General features: G+C 39.9%; 2 protein-coding genes across 2 annotated transcripts; one reads left to right on the top strand and one right to left on the bottom strand.

Moving 5' to 3' along the window:
• Nucleotides 1-702: 702 nt before the first annotated feature.
• Nucleotides 703-6,012, top strand: prdx2 (peroxiredoxin 2). Its single transcript, XM_039686486.2, has 6 exons — nucleotides 703-845; nucleotides 2,718-2,836; nucleotides 2,962-3,115; nucleotides 4,445-4,567; nucleotides 4,806-4,936; nucleotides 5,614-6,012. Exons 2-6 carry the CDS (start codon nucleotides 2,734-2,736, stop codon nucleotides 5,694-5,696), a joined length of 594 nt encoding a protein of 197 aa, XP_039542420.1. The 5' UTR covers nucleotides 703-845; nucleotides 2,718-2,733; the 3' UTR covers nucleotides 5,697-6,012.
• A 2,439-nt stretch (nucleotides 6,013-8,451) lies between these two features.
• On the bottom strand, nucleotides 8,452-10,391 carry junba (JunB proto-oncogene, AP-1 transcription factor subunit a). Its single transcript, XM_089131986.1, has 2 exons — nucleotides 10,238-10,391; nucleotides 8,452-9,996 (listed from the first exon to the last, which is right to left on the bottom strand). Exon 2 carries the CDS (start codon nucleotides 9,956-9,958, stop codon nucleotides 9,098-9,100), a length of 861 nt encoding a protein of 286 aa, XP_088988112.1. The 5' UTR covers nucleotides 9,959-9,996; nucleotides 10,238-10,391; the 3' UTR covers nucleotides 8,452-9,097.
• Nucleotides 10,392-11,411: the final 1,020 nt, after the last annotated feature.

Below are 11,411 nucleotides of genomic sequence, written 5' to 3'. Positions count from 1 at the left end.
ATTCTCAGTATTATGGTATTTCTCATGTCTCGTCTGCAGTTGATTCAAAACGCAGCCGCTTGACTGCTTGAAAGGAAGTGAAAGTATATGACCACATAACACCTATTTTAATGTCCCTGCACTGGCTTCCTGTCAAATATAGAGCTGAGTTTAAAAATGTATTATTTGTCTACAAAGCCCTGAATAATTTGGCTAACAGATATCTTGAATTGATCCGTATACATTGCGAGAAACCTGAGATCCTGTGACCTTGGCCTTCTCACGGATCCTAAAGTAAACCTTAAAAAACATGGTGACCGCTCTTTTGCCGCTGATAGACCAAAACTGAGGAACGGCCTACCTCCCTTTATTAGGCATCTATCTCTGTACTTTTAAATCTCATTTTAAGACTTATTACTAATTCACCTTCCCTTTTAACACTCTATAGTTTGTCTTCCTGGATTTCTCTTTTATTTGATCGATTACTTTGGCTTGCATGTATATTAGTTTTATTTTTGTTATTCTTTTATTCTTTGTAAAGCACTTTGGTCAACCTCAGTTGTGTGTGATTGATTGATTGATTGATTGATAAATGTATTGTTTTCTGAAATCTTGTCCGAATCTTCTCTCATCTGTATTCTATCTTAAAACTAACCTCAAAATGTGGCTAGTATTTGTAATAAAGTCGAGAAAGGCCACCAAAGTTACCGAACTGAAGCACATGGATGGACCCTCCCTCTTTAAGTGACCAAGAAGCTCGCGCCCGGTAGTTTTGCAGCAGGTCGCGCGCACTGACGATTCCCGTTCTTCCTGTGCTCGTGCATCAAGAGAAAGTGAGCTAGGTTTCTCTTCCACCTACAGAACAGGTGAGTTTTTAAAAATCTCCCTTTTTCGAACAATCATAACGTTTATGCACACGCACGAATGCTAAATGAATAGTTTTAATTGCCTATTTTTTTACTTAACAAAAGAGCGCGTGGAAAACGCCGGCTATGTTTCGCACTTGTGCTTTAATATTTTAGCAACTGCTTGAAATATCTTCACGCATTCAACGTTTAATTGGGGGAAGGCGGCTTTACTGTGAATATTATATTGCAGCTATTATGTTTCGCGCAATGCTACTTTTATGTAACGTTAATATCATCCCACTGCTCGTGATTAGCTCACGTGGCTAAGCTGCTAAATAACTCTGAATATATTACTCATATATAGCGACTTTATCGTGCATGCTTGATATGCATTTCATCTCGTCTCACGTTTCCAGTCACTATTGTAAGTGGACAAACCTCTTACCAATTATGACTTATTAACGCACTTGTCGCGACCTTTTCTGAATCAATTTTTTCTGTCTCCTGTAATTTTCCAGGTCAAAGTCTTTTTAGGGGGTCGTTGACTCATTCGTGTATTTGCTATGTGTTCGGTATTATCAGCTTTTTGCAGAGATACCGATCTGTCAGGCCCTATCAGGGCCACTTGTACGGCGTGTAAGTTACACGACGTTTGAGCCAAGTATACGTTATAAAACGCGAGTAAAGTCCATATTTTACCGGTAGAAATGAGTAAAACGCTCATGCACTTGATCTGGAGTCGATGAAAGGCCGCGTTTAGTTTCTAAGAAGCCCATTGTTCAAACAACTGACTGTCATGTGACCTGCAGTCACAGTGTGTGATCCACTGCAAGCCTTCAATGCTTTGTGCATTGATACTTGGCGTTTCAAAAACCAAAAGTTACTTATTTGTGTTAGGTTACAAGCTAAGTGTTGTTCACTTATAATTTTAGTAATTGTAATCCTATTTACTTTTTGTAACTTTTAAAGAATTTTGACATAATAAAGGGCATAGTTCTCCCAAAAATGAAAATGACCCCATAACTGATTCACCCTTAAGTCATCCTAGGTGTATATGACTGACTATATATATATATATATAAAATCCTGGCTCTTCCAAGCTTTATAATAGCAGTGAATGCCACCTTAGATTTTAAATCGCAAAAAAGCATATCCATCCATCATAAAAGTAATATAGCTCTGTGGGACCTTCTGAAGTGATGTGTTTTTGTAAGAAATATATCCTTGTCTAATATAACAATCAATCATTGGGTCAGAGGTCACTCTTCCACTGGATATAGACTGACTCGTGTACCGGAAGCCAATGATTAGAGTTGATAAAGTAATAAATCTGGATATTTTCCTTACAAAAACGCATCGCTTTGCTTTATTAACTCCTTGGAGTAGTATGGATTACTTTTATAATGGATGGATGCACTTTTTTGGGCTTAACTCTTCCTATTCACTCCCATTATAAAGCTTGGAAGAGCCAGGATTTTTTAATTTAACTCTGTGTTGGGTTGAATGAAAAGTCCTAGGATGATCTACTCCTTTAAAGTCACCATGAAATCAAAATGGATATTGCAGTGTGCATTATATTAAGTGATTGATCAGTGCACATAATTATTTTAATTCTCTGATGGATCTACTGGCTTGTGGGCGGAGCAACCCGTCACTCAACATGAGATCCACCAATAGCAAACCACAATGATCCAGTTGCACTTGGATGAACATTACAAATGGAAAGAAAAGACTATTGCATCTTCTGACTTTGTTTAAACTGTCTAGAATTTGCTATTTAATGTTGCCTTTGCGATCAAAAATGATTAGAAACATGTTTTTTTACTGTTATATTTCTAAAAGTGTTGAGTTTGTAAACCCTAAAGCTCTTCTTTGTTTATTTGTCCCCAGTGTCGTCGTCATCATCATGTCTGCCGGAAACGCTAAGATCGGTCAACCTGCTCCTCAGTTCAAGGCCACAGCTGTGGTAGACGGACAGTTTAAAGACGTTCAGCTCTCGGACTACCGAGGTGAGCCGCGAACGCTCCACACTTGCTGTTCATGCTAAACTAGTTTTTGCTGCCTGTTTCTAATTGAACTGTTTTTCAGGTGTAACCTGTTTATCACTTCATCCTGACTCTCATTCCTTCTCTAGGGAAATATGTGGTGTTGTTCTTCTATCCGCTTGATTTCACCTTCGTGTGTCCCACTGAGATCATCGCGTTCAGCGAACGGGCTGCCGAGTTTCGTAAAATCGGCTGTGAGCTCATCGCCGCCTCCACCGACTCTCACTTCAGCCATCTGGCGTGGTGAGGATCCTGCTTTTATTCCCACATCTTCTGCTTAATGGTCACTTCAGAGCAAGCGCATATCAAGACACATGTATATGAATATTGTTAAAATGCTGTAAAAATATATTTTAGTTTTCAGTTATTTCATGTTGAATATATTTTAAACCGATTATAAGGAGTATTTTAGATCAATAGCAGCATTCGGTTTCAGCGTTGAGTTTTCTGCTACGTGCTTCTCCGTGGGCTTCCTATGGCTTCAGCCAGTTATTGGTTATCTAACGCTTCTGACCAGCCTGTCATTGATAAGAGCTAATGTGGTGTGTGTGTGTGAGAAGCGCAGATAAAGGAAGGGTTGAGCGTTTTATTGTACTTCTAGAAACTGCCATTTGATGTCATCTGGACCTTTTTATCAAGAGCATTATTCTGTGCTCTAGCTTAAATAAATTGAAAAGGTAAAATAATAATAATAGGGTTTTTTAAGGTTTAAAAACCCCAGACATTTCTAAAAAAATAATAATAATAAAAATTATTTATTTTTATTATTTACTTTAATTTTTTTTTTTTTTTTAGAAATGTCTGGGGTTTTTAAACTTGCTAGTGTTGCGTACCGGGCATGTCATTTTTTAGCATTTAAAAAGCACGTCTAATAATTAATATTATGTTTTATGAACATTTAAGAAAAAATAAATGGAAAAAATTCCACACTAATTCTGTTGTGTTTTTTTTTCCTGGTAATAAAATGAAGCCATAAAACACAAATTTGATCATTTATCATAAACTTTTTGTAAAATAACATGTTGCACAATAAGCTTTACTGTTAAAATTTAAACATGGATTATTCCTTAAATTCCTTAAATTTAAAAAAAAAAAAAACCTTAATTTATTTGGATTAGTGTTAGTGTATTATTACATTATTAGGACGTATCTAAATTCTACTGTACATCAGTAATATATTTCTGTCAAGTTAAACCAAACTTTTATTTTGACGGGTTGCCGCGAAGACTTTTTGAGTTTCTGTGTGTATGTCCTGATTATAGTTTCTCAAGTGAAGCGGTTAAATGATCACAAAGTGGATCAGAGTGGATCTAGAGCCTGGAAAGGAAGTTCATGTCTTCATATAGGCAAAAAACAGCGCAAGTGTCACACGTGCTTCAGTGTGTGTGATAAATGAAACTTTCACGCGGAACAAGGCAAGCAGGATTCGTGTTTAAATGGTCTTTGTGGTTTAATATTCACACACTAGTCTACATCGCGATTTGATTTCAAGTAAATGCCTTTTTTATGACTGGATGAGAGAATGAATGTGTTAAATCAAATCTCATTCCTGTTGTGATTGGCTCCTGATAGGATCAACACCCCCAGGAAGCAGGGTGGACTCGGCTCCATGAACATCCCTCTGGTGGCGGACCTGACCAAGTCCATCTCCCAGGATTACGGCGTCCTGAAAGAGGAGGAGGGCATCGCCTACAGGTCTGCGATGTCCTGCTAATGTTTGCACACGTTCAGCTTCTCTCCTCTCGCGTCTGCCGAACTGAAAGCTTTGACACTTTTTCATAACATTTTTAGATTTTCTGTAGTAATGCAACATACTTAGTGCTCCGCTTGAATCACACCTTCATTGTTGTCCAACTAGTTTATCAGCCATCATACAGATGTTGTTGTAAACAGACAAGACTGCTGAACAAACCCTCTCGTCCTGCTCTCTCAGAGGTCTGTTTGTGATTGACGATAAGGGCATCCTGAGGCAGATCACCATCAACGACCTGCCCGTGGGCCGCTCGGTGGACGAGACCCTGAGACTGGTGCAGGCCTTCCAGCACACTGACAAATACGGAGAAGGTGAGAGAGTTTGACTGGGACAGAATGTGTAAACGGGTCTAACATTGTTCACTCAAACCGCATTTGGAGGTATTCAGAAACCTGTATAATGTAGTGGAAACACATGCGTCTTGATGCCAACAAAGAACCGTTGACTCGAATAACACCGTTATACACAGAACATCTTTGGTGTGATTTGATCTCTACACATGTTTTGCTTGAAATGTCAATAATATTTGAGAGCAACAGTGTGCTTCATGCAGTAACTGTGAAATCCAATCACAAGTGATCTCAGGAAATGTAACATTACACATGTTGTCACATTACAGTTGTTCAAGTTGTCAGGTTTTATGTGCGTCATATATATATATATATATATATATATATATATGAAGAGTTCAGATGCAAAAGCCTTTAAATGCCATTTGAAATTTTCTTCTTTAATGATGATTTTTATCAAACTTGTATATTTCAGTTCAGTAATTTCACTTAAATAACAATTAATAGGTAATTATCATTGCCATTTAAGTGAAATCACTGAACTTAAATATACAAGTTCATCACAAAAATCATCATTAAAGAAGAAAATTTCAAATGGCATTTAGAGGCTTTTGCATCTGAACTCTTCATATGTACACACACACACCAGAATCCATTGCATGCTGATTTCTAACAACATGTCTGTCTGTTCTCTGTAGTTTGTCCTGCTGGATGGAAACCCGGAAGTGACACTATTGTTCCAGATGTGCAGAAGAGCAAGGAGTTCTTCTCCAAGCAGTAACAGTCTCGCCGTATCCCCGTTCAGTGGGGTGTTGGTGCACTTAAATTTAGCCCGAGATTTCTCAAGTTCTCTTAGCCAACGCAACAAACTCTTTGGTGTTTAAATGCACTTGATCGACTGATTTCTTTCTTTCCTCTGTCTGAAGACGCCGTTCCAGTCAGCGTCCCTCATGCACTGAAATGTCTTTAGTTAGTTTGCAGTTCTAGTTAATCGGTATTACATATTTAGTACTAAGTGTACTTTTGATTCATTTTGAATTGTCACAAGTTGTTCCATCAGTATCTTTGTCAAATAAACAGGCTGTTATTGCATAACATTGCAGTTGTTTTATTGTGTTTGTATGGTCCAAGTTCATTACAAACTTATTTTTTTTAAATTTGACTAGGTTGACTAGGTATTCCCAACTTAAAGGGATGGTTCACTTTGAAATTAATTTTTGGTATGTTTTAGCTTACCTCAAGGGCATCCAAGATGTAGGTGTCTTTGTAGTCTCGCGTAGCCAGACCTTCAGACTGACGGCTAGACTGACCTTTAGCCAACGTTCCGTGGGCGTGACGTCTGAGGCTGAGACTAGTGTCTTTGTTTCCGCAGTATTAATGGAGGTCTATGGTCACCACCTCAAAGAGCATGCACAGAGAAGTCCAAATTAAACATGATTTAATGACTCGTAAATGTAAGTACACATTGATGGCCTAAGACACGAAATGAATGGTTTTTGCGAGAAAACGAACAAAATTTATATCGTTTTTACCTCTTGTAACCACAGCCACGTCCAAGTGATCTGAGGGCACGGTTTGACCTAAAAATATCAAAATTGAAACTGCTGCGGAAACAAAGACGCCTACATCTTCGATGTCCTTGAGGTAAGCTAAAACATACCAAAAATTAATTTCAAAGTGAACTATCCCTTTAATAAGGGAGATTTAAACCGCTTCATGGCTCTCGTGTCATGAGTTTTCACTAAATTTGAGCAATCTCTGCTTGTAATTCTTCCAGAACACTTACTTGCTTTGTGTTCTAGTGGTAATCCGATACAAAATAAAGAAAAACTGGACCGGTAAAACGCATTGTCTATGATAAATATTCCACAAAGGCTTTTGGTGAAATGAGTTGGGACAAATCAGACCAGTAGATGGCAGTATTGCATTACATTTGGAACGGCAGGAGTGACTTGTTGCTTATTGCCTCATAGACGAGTATAATTTTGATACATTCATTTATGTCAAGGTGGCTTTTAATATATATATATATATATATATATATATTCAGCAGATCTGAGAACTTTTCCATGGAAAAGTTTGTAATGACATAGTACACATGATGATCTTTGTACATGAATGTGTAGCTGTCTCAAATGGCAGAATTGTATTCTGGCACGAGGTTGTGTCTAAAAGATTGTGTTTGTGCATCAGATGTGATTTGTAGACGTGTGGTCAAGTAAACGTCATCTGATAGTGGCTATCTTCTGCTGATAAAACACACCCAAAGCAACAATATTGCATGAAGGCTACAGGAAATCTGAGCATTTCACACTGCACTTTTGCTTTTATTTTCACAATTAGACCAGTGTTTTTATATAATAATCAAATCAGTAGCACAAACAAGATTAATTGATATGATGTGATCATGGGTGATATGAGTGTGTTTCAAGTAAATACTCACAGATAATGTCTTTGAGGCTATTTGTTATGTTGAGCTACAGTATGACTTGAAAAAAAGTTTTACAGTTCAGTTAGCCGTTACCAGACTTTTGCTCAAAGTCATGACACCACAAGGTCATTTATTAGCAAGGAAATGTAATGCTGTGATATTTTATCTTGTTTTCAAACTTATGGTAACTTGATGCATCACCTCCAAGTCTTTTTTAATAAAACAATGTCCACTAAAATCTAATACGCTCAATTAATTTTTTAAAATAAGTACAGAATACTGCTTTTATTTATAGATCTGAATCAATATGTTCTTATTTTTGGGTTTTAATGGTGTCCTTTCTGTCTATTTAATCTCTGTTTAACATAAGTGTGGGTTTGGCACTGACGTCTGGACTATCTATTACCTGTTTATTTAGGACTTGAAACAGCACATTTGAAAGGTAGCCTATAATTAGTTGAAATGTCCAAATAAACCCTAAAAAAAATGAAAGACTTAAATGTTGTATTTTGGGCCTGACTAAAATGAAGAAAAACAGCAACTTGTGAAAGAATAAAGGATGTTACAAAACATTATAAAAGGCTTTGAGTATGGGTTTGTGGTTTTAGTGCTGGACAGTTACACAAATCCACCGGTATATTTTTACGGCATTCACCGGAAAAGTGTCACTTCTCGTTTACAAGTTTAGCTCTTTTTTTGTTATTCTATTTTTGTGCTTGCGACGGCTCCGTTTTTCTGCAAAGTACCTGGAAAATGCCCGTGCTCATATTTTTATCTCTAGTTGTCTTTTCGCTGAAACTGTTTTGGGAAGGTTTCTGTGCGCGGGGAAAACACCGAGTTGCTAAATTTTCTCTCATTCACACGCGCTTCATTCATGCGCGCGTCAGACACGAAAGCGCGCGGACTTCCTGGCCGGTAGCGTGGGCGGGGGTTCCCGAAAGTCTACCCTCAGTGACGTACATGCAGCAAAACAGCCCATATATGGGCATTGCGTCAGGGGGGGAAAGAAGCCAACATGGGGACGTTTTAAACTAAACTTAAAGCCGTAAGAATTCTACAGAATGAACGATTCGTGCTGGAAATGAACCCAAACCAAACAGTAGAATTATTTTCAGACGCCTTTACTTAAATATCAAAAATATAAACAAAACAAACAGAAACACATTTAAATGGTCTGGCTCAACCGGACTCACAATATCAATAATAACTTACTGGAATGTTTTCATAGGGCAGCACTTTAACAACAAAACCAAAGTCACTCAGGGTTCACTTTAAGTGCTTTCATTGTCCAGTCAGGAGTACCTTGTCGGTCAAGATGCTTTTTTAAAAAAACGACTATAATAACAATATAGTTTTCTACAAGAAAACACTTAAGAAATATACAACGCTCGTATTCAGTGCTGCATTGGACCCCATTCATAGACATTAAAAAAAATGAGAAACTATTAAAAACTTTTCAGGACTTTCGATGTTGATGATAGTTAAAACGCGTCATCACGCGTGTCACCAACATCACAAATCCAGCAGAGTTTTTTAAATTGTCATTTAAAAAAAAAATAACTTTGGCTATTTGAGCAAACGAAAACACAAAAACTATATAATTTATGTAGTCTCTCATTCACCGCTATAGCCTGATTTCAGCCTGTGTGTGAAAAGGGTCCCTAGCATTTGCATCAAAACATCACAAACATGATCTGCTCTTCCAGTGTTTCCCATTTCTCAGAGTCTGTGTGTAATCGCAGCAGTTCGTTTTAAAACGACTTGATCTTCGGCGTTAACATCAGCTGGCAGCCGCTGCTCACATGGGTCATGACCTTCTGCTTGAGCTGGGCCACTTGCTCCCTCAACAGGGACGCGGTGCTGGACAGTCCGGCGTTATCAGTCTTTAGGATTTTCACTTTGTCCTCCAGCCTGGAGATGCGCTCCAGCTTCCGTCGCCGGCACTTGGTGGCCGCGAGCCGGTTCCTAAGCCTCTTGCGCTCCGCTTTGATGCGCTCCTGGTCCTCCATGTCGATCGGGGACATGGGAGGAGAGCCGTCGCTGCTCTGCAGGTCAGGGACGGTCTGTGGCTCCTCTTTAAGTCGCTGTTGATGGAGCGCGTGCTGGAAGTGATGAGGATGCGTCGCGTTCTGATGGTGGTGATGGTGGTGGTGGTGGTACTGAGGCAAGTAGCTGATGGTGGCTGTCGGGTAGTTGGCTGCAGCTGGTGTGAGGTTAGTGTTGGGATTGCAGCTGTTTAGAGTGGTGTACACGGGGGTGTCCGGTTGCAAGGAGGCGCCGAAGACGGACGAAGCCCCCGAGCAGGACGACAGTCCTCCGGCTCCGATAGACACGTTCGGCGGGGGCATTTGGTTCATTTTGTGGAGCTCGTCCAGCGCTTTCACGAAGCCGTCGGCGAAGCCCTCCTGCTCCTCTGTGATGCTCCGGGTGTACAGATACTGCCCCGGGGTGGGTGATGTGATGACACCGTTACCGTTCTGTATGATGAGTCTCTCCAGCTCCGGAGAGGCGAGTTTCAGCGAGCCCACGTCTCCGGTCGCCGCGGTGTAGAAGTCGCTTTCGGAGCGGAGGGACTTGAGGTTCCGGTAAGGTTCGGCGAAGCCCACGCTCATGTTCTGCTTTAAAAGCTTGTAGTCGTGCAGGGCAGCGTCTGGATGACCATAAGCAGAAAGAAACGAGTCGTCATGATAAAACGGTTGCTCCATTTTTGTTGACATGTGAACAGAAATTAGCTACGTCGGACGTTTTTGTTTTTTGTTTTGTTTTTTTGAGTCTGTACAGTTTAACGTCCGTTAATCTTGTTCTCTCCGTAATATTACATGAGGCAAAAAAATGATGTCAAAGAAGAGAAAAGAAACGTCCAAAATAGTTTGAACAACTTTTTACTGTACCAAGTCGACAGGTGTTTTCCCTTGACAGCTGATGTCCAAAAAGTGCTTTTTCTGTTCTGTTCCCGTAGTTATTTACAAACAGCAGTACGCGTTGTCCTCGGGCTCCGTGTGCACTCAATCTCTGGAGAAGTGCGCCTCCGAGCCTTTTGTAGTCCGCGTTTCGAGGGCGTGTCGAGGAGAATCGCGGCCGCTGATTGGATGAGAGTTCGTTCCGCTCCTCGAGCTGTCAGATGGGCGATGACGTTGTTGCCAGGAACCGCTGAGATTGAAAACAACGCTGGAGGCGAGAGTGCAAAACTGAAGGGAGAGTTGCGCTCCTGTTTTTGTTTCCACAAACAAGACGCAAAAAACTAGCCGCAATAGTTGCATAGGCACTTAAAAAAAATTCCCATGGCCAAGAGAAAACAGAAACACTGTTGTGGTCTTGAGAGAGAGAGAGAGAGAGAGAGAGAGAGAGAGAGAGAGAGAGAGAGAGAAATAAACACCTCTAAACCGGTGTCATAAAGAATCGTATAAGCAGATTTATATCATTAAAGAAACAGTTTGTCCAAAAATGGAAAACCCCAATTGGTTTCAACCAATTATCTTAAGAGATTTTAGGGAGAATGTCTGAACAGTTCTTTTAGCCTACATCAAGTGGAAATTATTTTAAATGTCAAGCTCTAAATATATTCCTTTAATTTAGGTGGCAGAACTACACTAGCCATTTAAGTAGCCTAAATACAGGATCTTAAAATGGGATTGGGTCATTTTAACCCGGATGAATGTGTCAGGGTCAACCACATCATCCCGGCCCTTGTGAAAAGTCTAGAGGGGCCCATTATAAAGGCCCTCGATTGTAAAGCCTATGCTGAAACCAGCTTAGGCTTTAAGGCCACGTCCACACGAAGCCGGCGCATTCCCTATCCAAATTTTTTTTTCCTCGTTCTAAAAAAAAATTCCGCAAACACAGCGTCGTCTCAAGAAATATCTGTATACACACGAAACCACTGAAACCAATTGAAAATGGTGTAGTGTATATGCCAGACCAGTATGGGGCGCTGTAATTCTGCCACAGAGATACACTATATACGGAGAAGAAGACTTTGAGCATGCGCATAACTTTGCGCGCAAGAAGTACAAGACGAAGATGGCGTGTGACGCAGCCGACACGTGATGTGATGACATCATCGTT

Source organism: Pimephales promelas, chromosome 6, assembly GCF_988280905.1.
Source record: "Pimephales promelas chromosome 6, fPimPro1.hap1.1, whole genome shotgun sequence".
In the NCBI taxonomy this organism is placed as follows: domain Eukaryota; kingdom Metazoa; phylum Chordata; class Actinopteri; order Cypriniformes; family Leuciscidae; genus Pimephales; species Pimephales promelas.
This window is presented reverse-complemented; position numbering and strand designations above follow the sequence as displayed.